Here is a 24,328-nt window from a genome sequence, read left to right on the forward strand (position 1 = left end):
TGCAAAATTCCTGAACGGCGTCCAAGTTAAAGAATATTTTGCTCACAAGACGGGTGACTCATCATTGTTTCCTAGGAGTTTTTCTTCCTTGCTTTTCTTAAAGGACAGCTCAGAAGATACTCCGGAGGCCAGGGAGTGGTACAACTTGCCTGTGTGTTCTGTTCATGTAAATAACTTTTGCCCAGACTGAGGAAAGAACTTTCCTTGTGGCCTCTGGTTGCTCTTTGGCAGCTGTCTTGAGGAGGGGAAGGTGTTGTGTTGCACAAAGTGAACCGAACCGCAGTAGAGAATAATTATTTTTCTGCCTTTAGAGCAAAGCAAAGGCGCTTTAGAACTGACTCCCAGTATAGAACTTCCTGCATTGTGCAGAGGGTTGGACTAGATGACCCTGGTGGTCCCTTCCAACTCTATGATTCTATTTCATATTATTCCAGCATGGTATAGTGGTTAAGAGTGTGGTTTGGAGCGGTGGACTCTGATCTGGAGAACTGGGTTTGATTCCCCATTCCTCCACATGAGCCACGGAGGCTAATCTGGTGAACCGGGTTGGTTTCCCCACTCCTCCACACAAAGCCAGCTGGGTGACCTTCGGCTAGTCACAGAGCTCTCTCAGCCCCACCTACCTCACAGGGTGTCTGTTGTGGGGAGGGGAAGGGAAGGTGATTGTAAGCCAGTTTGATTCTCCCTTAAGTGGTAGAGAAAGTCGGCATATAAAAACCAACTCTTCTTCTTCTCTTCATAGGGCAACTTAGAAATATATTTTCCCTCTAGGATATAATGTGAAAACAATGATCATATACATGGTTTCCTCATAATTAACGTTCTTGAAATCGTATCTTGAAATAACCAATTATAGGCATAAATGTTCATAGAAACAAAAATCCCAGCGCTCAATACATGAAGAACCCTTTATCTCTGAGAGCGAGTGTCGTGCAGTGGTTAAGAGTGGTGGTTTGGAGCAGTAGACTCTGATCGGGAGAACCGGGTTTTATTCCCCACTCCTCCACATGAGCGGCAGAGGCTAATCTGGTGAACTGGGTTGGTTTCCCCACTCCTCCACACGAAGCCAGCTGGGTGACCTTGGGCTAGTCACACTCTCTCAGCCCCACCTACCTCACAGGGTATCTGTTGTGAGGACAGGGAGGGCAGGTGATTGTAAGCCAGTTTGATTCTTCCTTAAGTGGCAGAGAAAGTCGGCATATAAAAACCAACTCTTCCTCTTCTTCCTTTTTTAAAAGGCGGTCCATTTTCCATCTCCTGCATTTAGAGAAGGCCCAAGCTAGCCCGATCTCATCAGATCTTGGAAGCTAAGTAGGGTCACACCTAGTTAGTATTTGAATGGGAGACCACCAAGGAATTCCAGGGTCACTATGCAGAGGAAGACTGGCAAACCACCTTGAAAACCCTACGGGATCACCATAAGTCAGCTGTGACTTGACGGCACTTAACACCCACTCGCATTTAGAGAAATGGTTGAGTCATTCCTGATTGTGGTTCGTGCAATACAATCACTGTATTTGCAAGTCTCTGGTAAAGAAAAATCATGGATTGTATTTCAGTGGTGTGTTTACAGCTCCCTTATGCATAGTCTGATTCCTGGGGAAGACTTCCTTGCTTCAGTGAAACGTGCAAAGCTAAGGCAGATTCTTGTCAAGAATTCCCTTGATTCTTTGGAGACTTAAATCTCAGAAAGGAAGCAGTCTCCATGCCGGACTATTTCCGCTGGTTAGAAATTCATAAGTTCAGACAAGCTTTCTTATTGGCAAGATGCAATGCCCTAGACTCAGCTGAGACACAAGGGCGATACATTGAAATTATTGCAGAAGAACTAAAATGCCCATTTTGTCCTAATCAAATAGACTCCTTAGCCCACATTGTTTTAGCATGTCCACAAAATAATATTGCACTAAATAAATATATCACTCCCTGGACAAAACTGCTAAAGACGCTTTCTGAGAAGCGGATACTGCTGTCAAATAGATGGGTCAATAATGTCTCTTTATAGCATCAAGGAAAAATTTAATTTCATCTCCCCTTTTTAAAGAGTGAAGTGGTTGATGGATAGCCAATGGCTTTTAAATCTAGGGAAAGGAAGGGAAGAAAGGAAGCAGCATGTTCTGGGCATTATGGGGAAGTTGGAAACACTTTTCTCCGGTGTCCTGGTTCCAAAGGAATTCTTGGAAGTAGGGCTGTGTCAAAATCATCTAATCATATGGTTTCGATCAACTGATTAATTTGATTAATTGGTTGATTTAGCAACTCGCTTTTGCAAACTCAACCAGTAAAATATTGTCGAAGGCTTTCACGGTCAGAGTTCACTGGTTCTTGTAGGTTATCCGGGCTGTGTGACCGTGGTCTTGGTATTTTCTTTCCTGACGTTTCGCCAGCAGCTGTGGCAGGCATCTTCAGAGGAGTAACACTGAAGGACAGTGTCAAGTGTGTAGGAAGATTAGTGTCAAGTGTGTAGGAAGATTAGCTTTGGATTTCACACATTAACAGATCACTTCAGGATACAATGGTTCCATATTAACATACCACACCCTCATTAGCACATTATCTTGATACTTACAGGACAATGATTAGCACATTACCTTTGATACTTTTTCAGGACAATGATTCAGCTCAACCCCCTGAAAGGTGTTTCTGTCGCTTTTTCTTACGAACTTCCTCTTAAAAGTGATGTGGATTCCTAGGAGAAAGGGTAGAAAAGGCTGTGGTTGTGTGTGCTGCTGTAGCCTACATGGGTCGTGAGGACCCACCAGGGACCGAAATGGAAACTTGGGGCTCTGATCCTTTGGAAGTCACATTTTTATACTGGTGTGTCTAAATATTTAAGTGAAGAAGTGCCGGGATTGAATTGCAGGGGTAAATGCGTTCCAAGTGGTGTGTTTTGGGCAGGTGGATGTAACTGTAGGAATGACACAGCACCCTCTAGTGTCAGTACAGTTACCTGCACCGTTAACTACTCAAGGTCTGTGGACAGTGAAGCCAGAAGAGGGCAACCGGCACAGCGCAGCCGGTGTAGGCAGGAGACCTCACTGGAAATCACTGAGGAGTGTTTGGCCCACTCTGTTTGCATAATCTTGGTGCGTGTGTCCAAACCTGGAGGCTGTCGTCAGGAACATACCAAACATAAGCTTGTAGGTGTGCTGCCCATACTGTATAGAACCATAGAGTTGGAAGGTACCACCAAGGTCATCTAGTCCAACCTCCTGCACAATGCAGGAAATTCACAACTACCTCACTCCCACACACACACACCCAGCGACCCCTACTCCATGCCCAGAAGATGGCCAAGATGCCTCCCTCTCATCATCTGCTTAAGGTAATAGAATCAGCACTGCTGGCAGATGGCCATCTAACCTCTTCTTAAAAACCACCAGGGAACGTACAATATTCTTATTTGGAAACTGTCACCCAAAAGCCCAAGACAAAACTCTCCAGTCTTGGGGGGGAAATCTTTATATGCTATAAACCCGATGATATGCCCCTCTCCCCCCACAACTTGTCATCTTGTAGCCATTTCCTAAAACAAGACCGTTTTACAGATTTGACCATTTTACGGATTTACTTCCAAGCATAAGGACGAGAAACTTGTGCAGACTGCAGTTCCGAGGGCCCTGAAGATAGCACAGGCTCATCGTTGCTCATCGTTCCAGTCTTGCAGTGGGGAGCCAGCATGGTGTAGTGGTTAAAAGTAGTGGTTTGGAGCAGTGGAGTCTGATCTGGAGAACCAGGTTCGATCCCCTACTCCTCCACATGAGCGGCGGACTCTAATCTGGTGTACCGGGTTTGATTCCCCACTCCTCCACATGAGCTGTGGACTCTAATCTGGTGAACCAGGTTGGTTTTCCCACTCCTCCACACGAAGCCAGCTGGGTGACCTTGGGCCAGTCACAGCTCCCTCCGAGCTCTCTCAGCCCCACCTACCTCACAGGGTGCCTGTTGTGGAGAAGGGAAGGTGATTGTAAGCCGCTTTGAGACTCCTTGAAGGTAGAGAAAGTCGGCATATAAAAACCAACTTTTCTTCTTCTGCTTTGCGCTTACGGCCTCAGTTCCTGCGAATGACATTTTTGTTAGCATAATTCTTGGAACAGTCCTATAAGATGGATAGGGTTACCAACATTATGGAGAAAAATGGCCTGTCCCTTTAATGGAGGCTTAATGGGATGTTATTTACCAGGTGATGTTGTTTATCGCTATGCCAGGAAAAGCTACAGCTTGCCCATTTTCACACCTTTAGCCTCTATTAAAGGGCAAGGCGTTTTGGGTTTTTTTAGTCTCCAGGTTGCCGGCGAGTGTAAAGGTAGGCCAGAAGTATTTATCCCACTCGAGAGAATAGAGCGTCAGTCTAGCATCCAGGAGGCACTGGTTCAAATCCCCTCTCTGCTGCACAATCTTGCTGGGCGACCTTGGGCCAGTAGCACGCTCTCAGCCCAACCTACCTCGCAGGGTCGGTGCGAGGACAGAGTACAGGAGGAGAGAACATTGCAGAGCCGCTTTGGGGTCCCCGTCGGGGAGAACGGCTGGGTATAAATAAGGGAAATAAACGAACTCTTTTCCTCTTTTCCGCTTCTCTCCTTCTCAGCCCCAAAAGCCGCCTGATCCAGTTAAAAAAGGAGAAGCTGGAGTACACTCCTGGAGAGCATGAATACGGATTGTTCCCGGCCCCCATTCATGTGGGTGAGTACTCTGTGCGCACTGTTTGGGGGGGGCACGTGTGCCCTCGCTGCCAGAAGATTTTGTGGGGGTTTTTAACCGTTCGATAGTGGTTGCGAGTGATGTTTGAGTCCCCAAAGGAGGCAGAATTTTGTTCTGGGATGCTGGAAATTCACGCATTTGACAGACATAGTGTGTGTGTGTGTGTGTGTGTGTGTGTGGGTGAGACATATAAAAACCAACTCTTCTTCGTCATCTTGTCTTAACTAACTTGCTTCAGAAGATTGCTGTGAGGCTAGAATGGGCTCCCCCCCCATGCACATTCCGTGAAGAAAGGGAGGGGAATACAAATGTGAGTAATCAGTTTTTCCCTGAAATGGAAGCTGAAATGACTATTGTTTAGCTGGAAGGTGGCATTCGTCAGTTGATAATAATGAAGCAAGCTGAAGGGAGAAAATCAGAATTGCTGTGCATGATCCCACCAAAGGTCTCTCTAATCCAGCACCTCATTTCTAGCAGTGACCAGTTAGATGCCTCTAGGGAGCTCCCAAGGAGGATATGAAGGCAAATGGCTCTCCCTGGCCATTTGTCACCAGCCTCTGCTGTTCCCAGATAGACTGGCTCTGAATCAGCAGGCTCCGTTTCTCTGCCATGGCTTAAATCGACCACACTTGGTGCCCATCGACACATCTTGAGGCAGCAAATTCCATAAGCCACTGAAGCAATTTGTGAAGAAGGTACGCCCTTGGGTTGGATCCCGCAGATCCATCCTGTGAAGGGCGGCGCTTTTCCCCGGCGCGAGGAGCCCCTTGCCTCCGGGAAAGTGTCTTTGCAGCAAGGGCGAAGCTCTGCCATTGGCGGAACAGGTCCCCAAGATCCAGACCTTGGTTTCCCACCGGAGCCTGCCCCCATTCAGCTTCACCGAACAACCTGGATCTCCTCTAGCATTAGGAGAGAAGAAGCTTCTCTCCACCCACTCTCTCGTTTCTTGTTTCTGTAAACCTCCCTCGTTTCCCCACCCCTAATCGTCAAATTGTCCTGCCAGACCGCAGGGGCGAAAAGCTTTCTGACATTGAAATGAATGTAGGGAAGGCTTCGAGTTCTTCGCCGAATTGCCCCAGAAGGTCGGACCAGAACCAATGGGTTGAAATTAAAAGAGATTCCGTCCAGACATTAGGAAGAACTTTCTAACAGTGAGAGCAGTTCCTCAGTGGAACAGGCTTCCTCGGGAGGTGGTGAGCTCTACTTCCCTGGAGGTTTTAAAGCAGAGGTTAGATGGCCATCTGTCAGCCGCGCTGATTTTATGACCTTAGGCAGATCATGAGAGGGAGGGCATCTTGGCCATCTTCTGGGCATGGCGTAGAGGTCACTGGGTGGGTGTGGTTGGGGAGGTAGTTGTAAATTTCCTGCATTGTGCAGGGGGTTGGACTAGATGACCTGGTGGTCCCTTCCAACTCTATGATTCTATTCTATGATTCTATGAATGACCCGGATCTCCTCTTGCGTTAGGAGAAGAGGAAGCTTCTCTCCTCCTGCTGTCGCGTTTCTCGATTCTGTTAACCTCCCTCATTTCCCCACCCCTAATTGTCAAATCGTCCTGCCAACCCGCAGGGGCGAAAAGCTTTCTGACATTGAAATGAATGCAGGGAAGGCTTTGAGTTCTTCTTTCCACCTTGACGTGGATAGTTTGGTCCCTGGAGAATTCAAAGGGGGGCGGGGGCTGGGTGTGCCGGTCTGTGCTCCTGCCCCCTTTTCCCGGCCGGGTCACAGCCTCCAGTTTATTTGCGCCGGGAAACACAAACAAACATGGCACTATAAAGATAAGGCAGCTTTAATGGCCCCGCCTGGCATAGAGGGGAGGGCACTCTCGCTTTCCCGAATTGACTTACGAGGATTATTTCTCTGCCCCGGCTCCCTTGTCTGGGTGCCTCCTTATTGAGCTCTAGAGAGAGCGAGGGAGCGCGCTCTCCGGGCTGGCTGCCAGGCCCTTGAAAGAGCCTTTTGTTTTACCCAGTGAGGTCATAGAAGTGAAAACAGATTCCCAGTGGACTTTGCTGCTTCCTGGAACTCGCCAAGCACAACTTTCGGGCTTTGAAAAATAAGAACAAATTTTTAAGAGCGGGATGTAAAGAAAACAAGACAGCTGTGCCTTTTTCCAGGGGACCTCTTGTGGAGGCGGGGAGCGGATGCCGCTCATCGGACCCCGAGGCATGTTTAGCTGACACCCTCCTCCGCTGATCTTTGTTTTCCTCCATCGCCCTGAGTTCTGGGCCTCAGCATCCCACCGGAGGCAGCATTTTAGTATACTGTTTTATTATTATTTTTAATCCAGTTCCTATAGCTCACGTACCTAGTACGTGAGAGCCAGCATGGTGTAGTGATTAAGAGCGGAGGACTCTAATCTGGAACACTGGGTTCGATTCCCCACTCCTCCACATGAAGCCTGCTGGTGTGACCTTGGGCTAGCCACGGTTCTTTCCGAACTCTGTCAGCCCCACCTACCTCACAAGGTGCCTGTTGTGGGGAGGGGAAGGGAAGATGAGTGTAAGCCGCTTTAATACTCTTCAAGGTGGAGAAAAGTGGGGTACAAAAAACCAGCTCTTCTTCTTCCAACTCTAGTAAAGCAAGTCAGAGTCAACTCCATGGGCCTGCCTCTATACTGGGTCAAGGGACAGCTCAGGTTAGAACTCTGTCAAACCTCCAGAGGAATACATTACAAGCCGCAGACCTGCATGCCCTTAAAAAGGAGACTTGCCACACGGGTGATATGATAACCATCTTCAAGTACTTGAGGGGCTGTCGTATAGAGGGTGCCGAGTTGTTTTCTGTTGCCCCAGAAGGTTGGACGAGAACCAATGGGTTGAAATTAAATCAAAAGAGTTTTCGGCTAAACATTAGGAGGAACTTTCAAGAAGAACAGTTAGAGCGGTTCCTCAATGGAGCAGGCTTCCTCGGGAGGTGGTGGGCTCTCCTTCCCTGAAGGTTTGTAAGCAGAGGCTAGATGGCCATCTGTCAGCAATGCTGATTCTATGACCTTAGGCAGATGATGAGAGGGAGGGCATCTTGGCCATCTTCTGGTCACTAGGGGTGTGGGGGGGGAGGTAATTGTGAAATTCCTGCATTGTGCAGGGGGTTGGACTTGATGACCCTGGTGGTCCCTTCCAACTCTATGATTCTATGATTTGTTTTTTTGGCAGTCCACGGTATCCGTAACCCTCTCCTCCAACACCACATTTCAGAGGAATCTTCTTTCTTCCTATCAGCTTTCTTCCATGTCCAGCTTTCACAGCCGTACATAGTAATAGGGAATCCTGTATTTTAGCAGCCCTGTTCGTTGTGTGAGAGTGTTTGTGTGTGAGAGAGAAAAAAAGAAATAGGTAAGAGACTACCTGACCTCCATGTGCCTTTCTCCCTCCCTCCTCCCCATCACAGGAAAATATCTGCGACAAAAACGAATAGACTTCCAGCTGCCCTACGACATTCTCTGGCAATGGAAACATAATCAGGTACAGGACGAGAAATTAAGTGTTACAAGATGCCAGGGTCGCGTTTTGAGACACTGGGGAAGAGCTGAATAGCTTACGCTGTAGCTTGTGTTAGCGTTGCTGTGCATTCAAGGATCTTTTGCTGATGGTAGCAACTGAGGGGCGGGGGGAACAGGAATCCTTGAATATATATTTAATGCAGACAGTTTCTATTCCCTTCCTCTCTTCCCACCCCCTCCCCACACCCTTGCAAAATAGCAGTCGTTCACCTCTCAGAAAGCGCCTGCCCCGTGAGCCTGCTGGGGACTTTTATTATGGTAGCACTCTTGGCTTCTTCTGCAAGGATCTTGTTTTTTTGACACGCCTCTGGAGAATTCAGATGTACTGCCAACAGTGCTGAAAAATTTCAGACCTTATTTTTCTTGGACCCGGTCCCAGGCAGAATGGGTTTTTTTATTTTTATTTCTTTCCTTTTTTTTTTGTTCCACTTAGAAGCCGAAGTTTTTTTGGATGAGAAGGGAAGTGTTGAGCAGTCTCTCCTCCTCCTGCGATCTTTATAAAGAGCTTTCATTTGTCCATGTGCAAATCTAAAAATAGGGTGGTGTTTCGCCTGACAAAAGGTTTCCTCCAAAAGTGGTTGCAGCAGGTTTTGACTGGGAGAGTGTAAGTTTGGGGAGGAGCCGTGGCTCAGTGGTAGAGCATCTGCTTGGCATGCAAAAGGCACCAGGTTCAATCCCCGGCAGCTCCAGTTAAAGGGACTAGGCAAGTAGGTGATGTGAAAGACCCTGGAGAGCCACTGCCAGTCTGAGTAGTCACTCTGCCAGTCACTCTTCTTCAAATCATCCCTCCCAGAACCATCAAGTTTTATTATTTTAACCTAACTTTGATTTTTCTTCAGGGCTGATATTGTATCGAAATAAAATTTGATTGATTGGGTAACCCTGCCATAGAAGCTTGCTGGCTGACTTTGGGCCAGGCGTGCTCTCTCAACCTAACTTGCTTCACAGAAGATAAAACAGAGAAGGGGAGAATCTGGAGAACCGGGTTTGATTCCCCACTCCTCCACATGAGCAGCAGACTCTAATCTGGTGTACCGGGTTTGATTTCCCACTCCTCCACATGAGTGGCGGACTCTAATCTGGTTAATCAGGTTTGATTCCCCGCTCCTCCACACGAACCCAGCTGGGTGACCCTTGGACTCGTCATAGTTCTCTCTGAACTCTCTCAGCCCCACCTACCTCACAAGGTGTCTGTGTGGGGAGGGGAAGAGAAGGCGATTGTAAGACACTTTGAGACTCCTTGCGGTAGAAGATACCCTTCATTACCCTTTATGCAGGAACCAAACCTTTCCTTGCGGTAAAGATGAATAGCTTTCGTTTATCCCTTTGTGCAAGGTGACTCTCATGCTGCAATGTAAAAGGAACGACTTCTTTCTCTTTTTTCCCTCTGTCCCCAGTTGTATAAAAAGCCAGACGTCCCATTGTACAAGAAAATCCGTTCTAGTAAGTAGTCTTTAATTTGTATAATGCCAAGCTTTACGGTCCCCTGATTGTGGAGTCTTCCCACTTAATGATCTCGACCGCACTCTGCTTTGACCTCCCGATGGTCCTGCTGTTTTTTTTCAGTCCCCTTCCTTTGCCTTTCCTTGTGAGGAGGGCGGGGGGGGGCTTGTAAATCAGTAATCCCTGTTCCAGAAATTGACTTGGTTGTTTTTTGTTGTTGTCCTTGTTCTTGCCTTCCGATGACCTGCAGACGTTTACGTGGACGTCAAGCCCCTTTCTGGTTACGAGGCCACTACTTGCAACTGCAAGAAACCCGAGGATGGAAACAAGAAGGGCTGCGTGGACGACTGTTTGAACAGGTGAGATGACTGCCAGCGAAACAGGGAAGGACCGTAGCCGGGCATCTCCCTACATTAATAAAAAGGCCCTGCACATTAAAAAAAGAAGTACGTTTGGTAGAGTCGTAGAAGTTGGCTGCAGGGAGCCAGTGTGGTGTAGTGGTTAAGAGCAGCAGACTCTAATCTGGAGAACTGGGTTCGATTCACCACTCCTCCACATGAGTGGCAGACTCTAATCTGGAGAACCAGGTTCAATTCCCCATTGCTCTACATGAGCGGCAAACCCTAATCTGGAGAGCCGGGTTTAAATCCCCACTCCTCCACATGAAGCCTGCTGGGTGACCTTGGGCCAATCACAGTTCTCTCCGAACTCTCTCTTAGCCCCACCTCCCTCACAAGGTGCCTGTTGTGGGGAGGGGAAGGGATTGTGATTTTGAGATTCGTGGTGCAGAGTGGTATGCTGCAGTCCTGCAGACTCAGCTCTGCTCACGACCTGAGTTTGATCCCGGACGGAAGTTGGTTTCAGGTAGCCGGCTCAAGGTCGACTCAGCCTTCCATCCTTCCGAGGTCGGTAAAATGAGTACCCAGCTTGCTGGGGGTAAAGGGAAGATGACTGGGGAAGGCACTGGCAAACCACCCCGTAAACAAAGTCTGCCTAGTAAACGTCGGGATGTGACATCACCGCATGGATCAGGAATGACCCGGTACTTGCATAGGGGACCTTTACCTTTACCTTTTTTTAAAGTAGAGAAAAAGCAGGGTATAAAAACCAACTCTTCTTCTTCTTCTAAATCCTAAAGTACTTATCTCACACTGGTAAAGGTATACCCACAAAGGTAGGTTTTTTTGCACCAGTAGCATGGATTTAGGAGACTGTCTGGTTGATTGGAGTGAGGGATCCCTAGGATGTTGGTGAATGTATGGTCATCCCCCCCCCCAGTTTTGCTCTTTTCCCAATCATGCCAGTTGTTCATATAGAGGATTTTTTTAAAAAAATATAGGAATAAGGAGAAGAGAGGCGAAGGTCCAGAAAAAATCAGACTGGGGGGGGGGGGCAGGGTACATTTTGGTCAGCATGTGCTTCTTCAGTTTTTCCAGTGGGGGAAAATATGAAATTCTGGGGATCACTGATTTTTTAAAATAACTCTTTATTTTAAGTTTATTTTATAATAGCAACAACAACAAAATTAAAATGCAACAGTAGGTTAAACATCGTACAGTCGAGATACGTTTCAATACTTGGTTCCAGTATATGTTCCAGTATTATACATCACTACTTTTTACAGAAATCGTACCACTTAGCAGAACTTAATAAATGCAAATCATACAAAAGTTTCATGGGCATCGTTTACTTTGTGACGCCCCCTTTTCCACATATTCCAAAAAAAGGCAGCCATCTATTTAAAAAGCTTGTAGAGTAAGATAAGTTATTTACTACTTTGAGTTGTGAAGATATCTTCTCTAAAATTAAAAGGTTCCACACCTTCTCATACCACTGCCCAATAGAAAAAATCCCTATGAAACGTTTTCTCTTTTGCAATGAATTGAAATGCTTTTTTAAAAGATAAGGTTTTATTCACTCACAATGTGCACTGTGAGGATTTGAACGTAAGACTGTCTGCAACATCGCAGGTGGCAGAAAGTGCCATCGATATGCAGCCGACTTATAGGGTTTTCAAGACAAGAGCCGAACGGAGGTGGGTTAGCCATTCCCCTCCTCTGCCTAGCGACTTTGGACTTCCTTGATGGTGTCCCATCCAAGTACTAACCCGGGCTGACCCTGCTTAGCTTCCAAGACCTGACAAGATCTGACTGGTCTTCGCCATCCAGGTCAGGGCTGTATGGCATTAGAGAACAATAATTCCTGTGTATACTGTAAGCACGCATAACACTCAAGTCCGACGTGCATTTCTGCACCCAGAGGGGACTGCCATCTTTGTGGGAGGAACATTCAGGGCCCTTTTTGCTTGTGGATTGATACTCGTCTTCCTCTGGTGATTTAAAAACTAAGATACACGTGCTCAGGTGGCAGAGGGTGCAGCAGTTGGCAGCACTCCCCCCCCCCAGTTTTGCTTTTAGGAAATGAGTAGCTTTATATTTTAATAAATATACCAACTAGTAGAGTTTTTATGCTAAGTTGTAAAGGTTGCATTTTATGTCAAAAGTAATACAATGCATTTTGTAAGAATGCATTGCATATGTTTTAATTTCCCCCAAAACTTCTGTCCTCCTTCCCATCCTCCAAAAAACCCCACGAAAAACACACACACATGGTTTCAAAATCTCTGCAACGTTTACAGTCTCTGTCCTGAGACATATACACAAGCGCACCAATCTGAAGTCCTACAATTCAACCTGCATTATTCTTTTAGTGAATGGAAAAGGGAGATTAGGGAGAAAAATGACCCCACGGAAAAGGGTGAAGCGGTTGGTTTTCATCAGACCCCATCTGCCAAGGCTGATCTTTGGTTTCATTATTTGAAACCAAGAAAGCACAGGACAAAAAATCCAACCTGGAATTCAATGTAGAGTTTAGTTGGAGAAGTACTATGTGCTTAAAGTGTGTTTGTATTTTAAATATTTATACCCCTCGCATAATCATGGCTTTACAATGAGGTTAAAAATACAACAGATAAACAAAATAAATAGAATGTAAGAGCCTGTCATAAAACATGGGCCAAAAGAGTTCTCGAATACAAGAAACGGCAATATAAAATTCTGAATTAAACTTCTAAGGTAGGGAAAAAAGCGATGAACGCCAGCTGTAATAGCATCCTTAAAATAGAGTTTTACAAACCAGCAGATCAATAATAAAAGCATCAGGGCAGTAACAGAAAACAGGGCAAATGTAATGTTTAAGCTTATTGGGAAAGCCGTCTATGACAGTGGTGAGCTTTCAAATTTCCCAGCGGCCCCTCCTGCCTTCCGCCCACCGCTTTTCCATTCGACTGCTTTCAGGATGATCTTTGCCGAGTGCTCCCCCAACACCTGCCCCTGCGGGGAGCAGTGCTGCAACCAACGGATCCAGAGGCACGAGTGGGTGCAGTGCTTGGAGCGCTTCCGGGCCGAGGAGAAAGGCTGGGGCATCCGCACAAAAGAGCCCCTGAAATCCGGGCAGTTCATCATTGAGTACTTGGGAGAAGTGGTCAGCGAGCAGGAGTTCAGGTAAGGGTTCGGGGCGGGGAAGACGGCTCCCGGAACGGCCCTGGAAACGGGTGGACTGTTTGTCAGAAAGCACGGGGCAAAGCGCCTGGCGGCTGTGCTGCTCACAGTTCTCTCCCCTTGACTCCCCAGGAACCGGATGATCGAGCAATACCACAACCACAGTGATCACTACTGCCTCAACCTCGACAGCGGAATGGTTATTGACAGCTATCGCATGGGCAACGAGGCTCGCTTCATCAATCACAGCTGTAATCCCAATTGCGAAATGCAGAAATGGTAAGCCGAGAAAGAGAGAGACCACATTTGCATGGGAATAGCTATGCCAGCGGTTTCCAAACTTTTTGAGTCATGGAGCACTTTTCAGGAGAGAAATTCATCACGGAGCACAAATTTTCACCTAGCACCTATATACTAAACCAAATGATAGTAGCATTTTTCTTTCCAAACAGTAGTATTTTTCTTTCACGGAGCACAGTTTGGGAACCGCTGAGCTATGCCAGAGGATCGTTCTGGGGACTAGTCAGCATGTCTAATGCTGCCTTACAGAGTAAGGGTAAAAGGCCACAATTCTGTGTGCTCCTTTGAGGACTAAGAGCTAGATTCGAGCCCCGGCGGATCTGACGAAGGGAGCTTTGCCTCCCAAAAGCTTATACCCCAGGAATCTTGTTGGACTCAAAGGTGCTATTGGACCTGAATCTAGCTCGTATGAACACATGAAGCTGCCTTATACTGAATCAGACCCTTGGTCCATCACAGTCAGTACTGCCTACTCAGACCAGCACCAGCTCTCCAGGATCTCAGGCAGGGGTCTTTCACATCACCTACCTGCCTGGTCCCAACTGGAAATGCCGGGGATTGAACCTGGGACCTTCTGCATGCCAAGCAGAGGCTCTACCACTGAGCCACAGCCCCTCTGTGCTGCGGAGCCACTTCCTGAAACGACCCTTTGAGCAACGAATGCCTGCCACAACAGCATCATTAAAAATAGGGTCTCACAAATCTGGGCTGGGCCAGTGAACGAGCCGTAATTCAACAGCAGAGCACCCACTTTGTACGCAGAAGTTTCAGCCCCGGCGCCTCCAGCTAAATCTGATCTCAGAGAAGCAGATCTTAGGAAAGGCACAATGCCAGATGGACCACCAGTCTGACACAGCAGAGGTCAACTTCACAACAACTCCCTGTCACCCCCCCCCAAACAATAGTTGTCAGACTGCACTCTATGCACTCAGAGTGCATTCAGTCCTGATTAATGGGTAGCGCCTCTCACGGTCCAGAAGGCAAGGGTTAACTTTGCAAAACATGCAAATGTTAGCACAATTGCCTTGTTTTGTTGGAACAAAAGCTCATCTAACCAGCGTGGTGTAGAGGTTAAGAGCAGTGGTTTGGAGTCATGGACTCTGATCTGGAGAACCGGGTTTGATCCCACATTCCTCCACATGAGCGGCGGGGGCTAATCTGGCGAACTGGATTTGTTTCCCCACTCCTCCGCATGAAGCCAGCTGGGTGACCTTGGGCTAGTCACAGTTCTCCCTGAACTCTCTCAGCCTCACCTACCTCACAGGGCGTTTGTTGTGGGGAGGGGAAGGGGAGGCGATTGAAAGCCGGTTTGAGAAAGTCGGCCTATAAAAACCAACTCTTTTTTTTTTTACCAACGGTGGCCAGTCATGAGCTCACAAGCAGGCCGCAAGGGCAACAGCCTTTCCTCATTGCTTGCCCCTGACTTGGCTGAGTGGCACTTCCTCTACATCCAGAGACTTCATTGAGTCACTGCGGCCAGTAACCAAGGAAAGGCCACTGCACGGACCTGACTCTTAAGCCACCTAAGTTTGTGACTAAGAGCCCCATGGCGCAGAACGGTAAGCTGCAGTACTGCAGTAAAAAGCTCTGCTCATGACCTGAGTTCGATCCCGACGGAAGATGGTTTCAGGTAGCCAGCTCGAGGTTGACTCAGCCTTCCACCCTTCCGAGGTCGGTAAAGTGAGTACCCAGCTTGTTGGGGGTAAAGGGGAGATGACTGGGGAAGGCACTGGCAAACCACCCCGCAAACAAAGTCTGCCTAGTAAACGTCGGGATGTGACATCACCCCATGGGTCAGGAATGACCCCGTGCTTGCACAGGGGACCTTTACTTACTTAAACTTGTGATGAGATGCTTCTTGAGAGCCTGCCTTTGCTTCTTTTCCAACTAGACCTTGAGCCCAGAAGAAGGGGCTCCTTCTGCTCTTGCAGTCCCAAAAGCTCACTGACATCGTGGCTTTTGGTGGCATCTCCTCCTTGCGCCCCCTCACCCAGGCTAGGTGAGGACCTCCCTTCAGCCCCCCCCACCGCTGCCCTCTGTCCTAACGCCCCAAACAGCAGCAAAGACACAGTACAAAAGACCGAGCAAGGTTCGAGTCCAGTAGCCCCTTCGAGACTCACGAGCTTTTCCAGGGCGGAAGCTTCCGAGAATCGACGCTCCTTTTGTCCACAGCAAGGTCTGCAGTCGAGGCAGGGGGGTGGTCAGCGCTTCCTTCATGCCAGGCCCTTGCGTGGTTCAAGCGGCTCCCCTCTGCATTCCCACAGCTCCCTTGTAACCTTTCTCCGCCGCAGGTCCGTCAATGGAGTCTATCGGATTGGGCTGTATGCACTGAAGGACATGCCTGCCGGCACCGAACTCACATATGACTACAACTTTCACTCCTTCAACGTGGAAAAGCAGGTGAGGGTCATCCTCCCAGCGTTCTTAGAAGATGCTTGGGTCTGTTTCGTTTTGTTTTTAAGCAGTTCATCCACTCTTTCCGGGCTGGTGGGAATTTGGGGCGAGTTCTGGGTTCCTGAAACCCTAACCACATGTGTGTGTTTGTGTGTAAAGTGCTGACAAGTCTCATCTGACTTGTGGCGACCCCAGCAGGGGGCTTTCAAGGCAAGCGAGAAGCAGAGGTGGTTTGCCATTGCCTTCCTCTGCAGAGCCTTCCTTGGTGGTCTCCCATCCAAGTGTAGTAGTGGTTTGGAGCGGTGGACTCTAATCTGGAGAACCGGGTTTGATTCCCCATTACTCCACATGAGCGGCAAATGCTAATTTGGTGAACTGGGTTGGTTTCCCCACTCTACACAGAAAGCCAGCTGGGTGACCTTGGGTTAGTCACAGTCAGCCCCACCTACCTCGCAGGGTGTCTGATGTGGGGAAGGGAAGGTGATTGTAAGCCGGTTTGAGTCTTCCTCAAGTGGTGGAGAAAGTCGGCATATAAAAACCAACTCTTCTTCCTCTACTTCATCTTCTCTTAGCAACTGTGCAAGTGCGGCTTCGACAAGTGCCGAGGCATCATCGGGGGGAGGAGCCAGCGAGTGAATGGCCTCTTGAGCAAATCCAACCAGCCGGTCACTGCCCAGAGGAGGCCCAGCCGGTCCAAAGAGAAGAGGAAATCAAAGCACAAGTTGAAGAAGAGGGTGAGTGTGGCAATGAGGCCACGTCGGGGGTTCCACAATCAGGTAGCCTCGTTTTAAATGGCAATCATAAGAGATGATCTTTCATCAGGATGTGGTTCCATGGAAAATGGGTTCCGACTCTTCCTAGGAGAGCCAGCATGGTGGTTAAGAGCGGTGGACTCTAATCTGGACAACCGGGCAATTCCCCACTCCTCCACATGAGCGGCGGAAGCTAATCTGGTGAACCGGGTTGGCTTCCCCACTCCTACACATGAAGCCAGCTGGGTGGCCTTGGGCTAGTCACAGCTCTCTTAGAGCTCTCTCAGCCTCACCTACCTCACAGGGTGTCTGTTGTGGGGAGGGAAAGGGGAGGCAATTGTAAGCCTGTTTGAAACTCCTTAAGTGGTAGAGAAAGTCGGCATATAAAAACCAACTCTTCTTCTTATAGCAGCAGTCAGAGGACTCTTTCCAGTGTGGCAGGGGGAAGCCGGGGGGAGTACAGTGCACTTCCTGTTCTCCACTCCTCTCCTCTATGTCCAAAATTCATACTGAATCTTTCCCCAGTCGGTTGTGCTTGGGCTGCTCTTGTGTTGCGGCACCTGTGCGTGCAGTCGATTACAACCTCTCTTCGAGCTCTCTCAGCCCCACCTACCTCACAGAGTGTCTGTTGTGGGGAGGGGCAGGGAAGGTGATTGTAAGCCGTTTTGATTCTGCCTTAAGTGGTAGAGAAAGTCGGCGTGTAAAAACTAACTCTTCTTCTTCTTCTACAAAGGAGAGGGAGAACCATGGGGGAGAGGAAGCAGAGCTGCACTTCCTGTGTCCCATCCCCCTACACACACACACAACACACCTACAACGCTCTCCAAAAGCAGCATCCTGCCTGAGGTCAACCAAGAAGCTCATTGTTTGGCTAATAGAGATCTGTACTCTGGTGCCCAGCATTGGTGGCTCTCAATCACTTGTGTCCTGTTGTCCCAGCTTCTCAAAGTGGTTAATGCTGCCTACTTGGAAGGCTTTAAGAGGGGAGAGGACATGTTCCTGGGTGAGAGGGGTATCCATGGCTACCAGTCAAAATGGGTACTAGTCATGGTGCATACCTGTTCTCTCCAGGATCAGAGGAGCATGCCTATGATAAGAGGTGCAGTGAAACACAGGCAGGATGGTGCTGCTGCAGTCTTGTTTGGGGGCTTCCTAGAGCCACCTGGTTGGCCACTGGGTGAACAGACTGCTGGACTAGATTGGCCTGGGTCTGATCCAGCAGGGCCTTTCGTACGTTCCTTATGTTCTTATGTTTGTTTTGCAGAAGGGTCACATGCACGAGGAGCCCAGTGAAAGTTCAAGCACCCCAACGCGGTTGACTCCACAGCTGCAAATGAAGCCGATGTCCAACAGGGAAAGGTTAGAAGCGAAGGCCGCTTCCCCTCTGACGGATCGTCCATCTGCCCCCCTCTCCCCCAGCGACTTAGGAATGAAAGCTGTGAATTGCCTTTCTTGGAGCTACATCTCATTTGAAATAGTCTAACTCTAACTTACCTCCTCCCTTGTCTTCCTGTGCTTTATGTGTATATTATCCTGCTTTGTAGTCTATAATTGTCTTCCAGTCGCAGGACTCAAGATCACAAAGGGCAGTTAAGATGAAATGCAAAATCATAGAATCATAGACCATAGAACCATAGAGTTGGAAGGGATCACCAGGGTCATCTAGTCCAACCCCCTGCACAATGCAGGAAATTCACAACTACCTCCCCCCCATACCCCCAGTGACCCCCTATTCCATGCCCAGAAGATAGCCAAGATACCCTCCCTCTCATCATCTGGCTAAGGTCATAGAATCAGCATTGCTGACAGATGGCCATCTAGCCTCTGCTTACAAACCTTCAGGAAGGAGAGCCCACCACCTCCCAAGGAAGCCTGTTCCATTAAGGAACCGCTCTAACTGTTCTTCTTGAAGGTTCCTCCTAATGTTTAGCCGAAAACTCTTTTGATTTAATTTCAACCCGTTGGTTCTCGTCCAACCTTCTGGGGCAACAGAAAACAACTTGGCACCCTCCTCTATTTGACAGCCCCTCAAGTACTTGAAGATGGTTATCATATCACCTCTCAGTCTTCTCTTCTTCAGGCTAAACATACCCAGCTCCTTCAACCTTTCCTCATAGGACTTGGTCTCCAGACCCCTCACCATCTTCGTTGCCCTCCTCTGTTTCTTGAGGGGAGGAATTCTCAACTGAGCTGGGATCAGCCCAAACAGAGGGATTTTTCCCTGTCTGCTGCTGTGTCTCCTCCTGCTGAGGAAAATCCATTCCCGCTCTGAAGGAAGGTCATCTTGAGCTTTGGGTGTTTCTCGTCCCATTGCTTGGAGAGGCAGGACTTAATTTTAAACTACTTCCTGTCTCGGGGTGAGGAACGCCCACACTTCCAGTTATTCTCCTGCCTTGCTGGAGAGAGGATGCTCCAGCCATAGCTGGACCTTAGATTTTAGGAGATTAGCTAGGTGAATTCTTCTATCCTCTTGTTTTACTCCATTTGTTCCCCTCCTCCCCTCCTAACTATACTGTGTTGGGTCCCTTTGTGTGTCTTGCCTTCCCGGTCCGTTCTGCAGCGGCATAGCCGGTTTGCATCGGGCTTGTGAAAGGGAAAAAAGACGTGCCCAAAAATGGATGCCGCGACTTCAGTAGCGGAGGAAGTCAAACTTCTCTCCGACACAGATCTCTCCGACAAACTTCTCTCCGACAATGCAGCGCTTAGCGGCCATAACAAGCTGGCTCCTACTGTTAGCTGCTCCGGCGGACTTTCAGAGAGGGAAGCCAAGGACACTCAAAAGCGGCGGCAAAGGTGACCGCGAAAAAGAGTGGGAAACATTCAAGACGACACACTAAGCTGAGTGCCTCCTCGACCTTCCAAGGTCCCTGCCGGTTTTTCCGATCGCTTAGTTGGCAAAAATCCTTCCAAGACTTCAAAGGGTAAAGTACCCCCACCCCCGGATGGGAGTGGGGCCCCAGGGGAATTAACTGAGGAAAGGGTTTACTTGAGAAAAGGGTGATTTTCATAGTGGAAAACACTTTTGAGCGACATTTTGAAAGGCTGCAGGCCTTGATTTTATCTATCCCAAACCCAGGGGGCGCCGCAGTTCACACTCAAGGGAGAGTACAGGGCTCAGTCTCTTCTCAGTCCTATGCAGGCTCAGATCCCATGCAAGAGGAGCCATGCTGCAGCCATTCTGTCACTAACAAACAATGGTAAACTAAGGCTGCCCTAAAAATCAGTCCCCAATAGGCATGAATTGACCATTGGTGACGACTGTTCTTCTCTCGGCCAGGGATCCGCAACCGAGGAGGTAGAAGAGGGAGATTTTGTCTCTGACGAAGAGCTCCCTGTAATTCAAGAGCAACAGCCTAGGCTGTTTAGCCCTGATGATTATTCAATCCCTGCTAGCCTAAGCCTTATTTGCCCTGGATCTGTTAAGCGAGCCAGAGGCTTCTGATGAGCCCAAACCGAAAGCTAGGCGCTAAGGATAGAAGGAGTATTTTCCTCAAGGTGATTCACACATTTTTAAGGTTCCATTGCCAGAGCACTTTCAGAACCTAATAAGGTTCGAGTGGGAAAAGCCACTCCATAACTAACAGTTCTCTGGCAATGCCAAGATTAATCCTGGGGCCATGGGTATGCTAGAATTACCTGTTGTAGATGCCCCAGTTACAGCCCTGCAGTCTTCTGGATTTTTTACTGAAGATGGGGGAGGATTTATTAAAGATATGTGGACAGAAAAATGGACTTCCTATCTAGAAAGGTGCACGAGGCCTCAGCCTTGGCGATTCAGGCTAACGCGACCACAGCACTCATAGCCAGAGCCACTAATGCTTGGACCAAAAGAGGAAAAAAAAGGCTTATTAAGCTTCTGCCCACAGCCGATAATAGGGTGGCTGAAGGCCTTTCTAGAGTTCTTCAGGCGTCTTCCTTCATGGCAGACGCATCCCTAGATGCCCTAGTCTTTGCCTCCAGAGCTGTGGCTTCTAACACAGCTATTAGAAGGGCCTTGTGGCTACGATCTTGGCACGTTCACTATAGATCTAAAGCCATTTTTGCTGGCTCATCCTTTTAAGGGAGGAAAACTCTTTGGAGAGAGAATAGATAAGATGCTGTTCGACACCAAGGACAAGAATAGATACATGTTAAAGAACCATAGGAAGGACTATAGGTCAAATCAATACCAACAGTCCTTTCATTCCTCCCATACGCTGTCTAGGTTTAGACAGGATCAAAGGCGGCCCTCCCGGCCCTCCCAGAGAGGCTCCTTTCGAAGGTTCAATAGATTCAACTGCGCCCCCCCCCCCAGTCCCAACCTTCAGAGGGGACAAATCGGACAAATTCCCAAGAAGGAACAAACAGTGACGCCAGCGTCACAGTAGTGGTGGGGGGGACTGCAAATGTTCCACAGTGGGGCAGAGCCCAGGCGAATGCCTGGGTTCTGCAATTAATCCAACAGGGATATGCAATAGAGTTTCAAAGGAAATCACCAGATCGAAGTGTGAAGTCCCCACAATATCGAACCAAAGACAAACACAAGAGAACTATGGAGGCCATTTTGCATCCCTTCAAATAGGAAAAGAACGGGGTCTGGAGGGCGATTTTAGATCTCAAATTTGTCATTCGCTTCATCCCAACAAGACGTTTCCATATGGAGACGCTGAGAACCATTGTTGAAGCCCTGCGACCTGGCACCTACATGACTTCCATAGATCTAAAAACTGAAGCCTATATGCATATCCCTATTCACACTGCCCATCGGCGCCTTCTCAGGTTCAATTACATGAACCTCCACATGCAATTCAAAGCCTTTCCCTCCGGTCTTACATCCGCCTCAAAGATCCTAGTGACTGCTGTCGCCCCTTGAGGAAGGAAGGGATCCAGCTGCATCCCTACCTCAACGACCTGCTCATATGCGCACCTTCCAAGCAGCTAGCCACCAGACACACCAACCGAATCATTCAGATCTTACAGGGTCTTGGTTACCTAATCAACAGCGCCAAAAGCTACCTGATTCCAGCCCAACGCATCCTTCATCTTTGGGCCTTCATAGGCTCCAAGGTCTTTCTACCCGAGGCCAAGGCACTCAAGATAGCTTTACTGGCCAAGTCCACAGCCAAAGCTCCACAACGCCTCATGGCTCTCACAAGACTTCTAGGATTAATGACATCCTGCATCAGCTTAGTGTCCTGGTCCCGGTTCCACGCCAGGCCCCTTCAGGTAGCTCTATGACCCTTCAAGCTGCTCATTTCGCACAAGATCGACAAGCGCATCCACCTGCTGCCAGCAGCCAGATCCAGCCTAAGACGGTGGATAGACCAGACCAATCTGACAGTGGGCCAGACTTACCTACACGAGACTCCCATCCAGTCTTCTGCTCAGGGCTTTTGGGCCCCTCAGAAACCAACTCCACATCAATCTCTCGGAGTTAAGAACGGTGAGGTAGCTCTGCTGGAGTTCCATCACATCCTGAAGAACAATCATGTTCTCATACAAACTGACAATGTGGCCTCCCGGGCCCATATCAACAAACGGGGCGGATCCAGGTCCTCACGCTTGCATCAGGAAGCCTCCATCATCATGATCTGGGCGGAGAAACATCTACTTTCCTTGAGAGCGGAACACGTCAGAGGCATACACATCCTAGAAGCGGATTGACTCAGCCGCCAGTCCATCCAAGAAGGGGAGTGGTCTTTAGACCCTCACATCTTCCTCTTAATAACCAACCGATTTGGTATCCCGATGTGGGCCTGTTCGCCTCCACGCAGAATCGACAAGTTCACAGATTCTTCTCCCGGTTCTTCCACCCAAATGTGGAGCAAACGGACGCTCTATTGTTCCCCTGGCCTCAGGGTCTGATGTACCGGTTCCCTCCTCTGCCGATTCTCCCGAAAGTCATCCGAAAGATCAGGTCAGAGAGGGCAGAAATAATACTGGTAGCCCCACACTGGCCATGCCGGCCGTGATTCGCAGCTCTGATGGAAATGTCAATTCGTACTCCATGGCAGTTACCGATAAGCTGGGATCTCCTACGTCAAGGTCCATTGATCCTTCCAGACCCAGGATGGTTCCAGTGGAATGCTTGGAGGTTGAGAGGGCTAGGCTTCTAGACCCGGGCCTGTCACAAGATGTAGTCTCAACCATTTTACAAACCAGACAACCTTCCACTAAAAGGATATATGAGTATACTTGGAAGACCTTCTCCAGGTGGTGTGGATGAAAGTCGGCCAACCCCAAATCTCCTTCCTTGCCACAACTGTTGGTGTTCTTACAGGACGGAGTACGTCAAAATCTCAGAGCATCCACACCCCGGAAGCAATCTCAGCTATTGCCTCAATATGTCCAAAGCTTGACGGGATTCCGCTGTCTTCTCATCTGGAGGTGAAAGCCTTATCAAGGGAGTGGCGCAATCCACTCCCCATGTTGGCGCATCATTTTCCAATCTTAACACGGTTCCTTTAGCTCTCACCTAGAAACCATTCGAGCCAATGAGGGAAGTTCCCTTACGTTTCCTCAGAACGACATTTCCTCAGACTGAAGACGTTGTTCCTAATGGCGGTCACCTCGGCCAGATGCGTGTCGGAGTTGGGAGCACTTTCCATACGCAAGGATCTATGCATATTCCTCAAAGACAAGGTGGTCCTTCGAACCGACCCCTCCTTCACTCCCAAAGTGAACTCACATTACCACCATGCTCAGGAGATTCATCTCCCTTCCTTCTGCCCCAATACAACCAATCCCAAAGAACGTAACTGGCATACCTTAGATCTACGTCGGGCATTGAGCATATACATTTCAAGAACAGTTACAATCAGGAAAACGGAGTTCCGTTTATCTCAATATCAGCTCCCAACAAAGGCATGCACATGTCACGCCAAGTGATAAGTTCGACCATTCGTGGCTGTATCAGAGAAGCATACCTGGCCAGCGGCCTGCACGTACCATCCGGCATCACTGCACACTCCCTGCGATGTACTGTTACCTCAGCGGCCTTCTTTAAGCAAGCCTCCACAAAAGAAATCTGTAAGACGGCTACGGGGTCCAATGTCTCCACGTTCATCAGGCAACACCGTATCAATACAATGGCATCGGCAGAAGCAGCCCTTGGGAGACGGATTTTACAACTCGTGGTGGAAGATGATGACAACTAATTCCCACCCGATACAATTGCTCTTGGACATCCCAAAGCTCAAGATGACCTTCCTTCAGAGCGGGAAAGGTACATTGTTTACTCACCAAGAAGGTCATTTCCGCTCTGAAGTAGAAGGTCATCTTGCCCACCCGGAGATGGATCATCATCTTCCAGGGTGGCTGACCAACGGGACTCAGCCAAGCAGTTACTGGTATACAAAGATAAATGATACTAATGCACAGAGTCCTTGTTAATGTTTGTGGTTTAACCACTGTTGTGTTCCTATGTTATAAGGGTTATTGTTACATTCCTGTTACAGAGTTAAGACAGTTACTATGTGTTAGCTGTTATGTTGGTTTTACTTGTTTTCCTTGTCTCTCGTGAGCTTTTAGTAGAAAAACTGGAAGTGTGGGCGTTCCTCGCCCCGAGACAGGAAGTAGTTTAAAATTAAGTCCTGCCTCTCCAAGCAGTGGGACGAGAAACACCCAAAGCTCAAGATGACCTTCTACTTCAGAGCGGAAAGGACCTTCTCGGTGAGTAAACAATGTACCTTTTTCTGGCTTATCTGGTTATCTCGCCAATAGAGAATAATGTCCGTGTGACTCTGTGAATTTCCCAC

The 24,328-nt window shown here is 48.5% G+C and overlaps 1 protein-coding gene across 1 annotated transcript in view; it reads left to right on the forward strand.

The window, feature by feature from the left end:
• ASH1L (ASH1 like histone lysine methyltransferase) overlaps positions 1–24,328 on the forward strand; it is a 93,900-nt gene that overhangs the window by 46,296 nt on the left and 23,276 nt on the right. The window contains exons 6-14 of the mRNA XM_056853708.1: positions 4,589–4,683; positions 8,092–8,165; positions 9,601–9,646; positions 9,897–10,005; positions 12,943–13,149; positions 13,279–13,425; positions 15,738–15,846; positions 16,413–16,574; positions 17,857–17,951. Of these exons, the coding sequence (XP_056709686.1) occupies positions 4,589–4,683; positions 8,092–8,165; positions 9,601–9,646; positions 9,897–10,005; positions 12,943–13,149; positions 13,279–13,425; positions 15,738–15,846; positions 16,413–16,574; positions 17,857–17,951 (1,044 nt within the window). The remainder of the gene's footprint in view (positions 1–4,588; positions 4,684–8,091; positions 8,166–9,600; positions 9,647–9,896; positions 10,006–12,942; positions 13,150–13,278; positions 13,426–15,737; positions 15,847–16,412; positions 16,575–17,856; positions 17,952–24,328) is intronic.

The sequence above is a fragment of the Euleptes europaea genome, chromosome 7, assembly GCF_029931775.1.
Source record: "Euleptes europaea isolate rEulEur1 chromosome 7, rEulEur1.hap1, whole genome shotgun sequence".
In the NCBI taxonomy this organism is placed as follows: Eukaryota; Metazoa; Chordata; class Lepidosauria; order Squamata; family Sphaerodactylidae; genus Euleptes; species Euleptes europaea.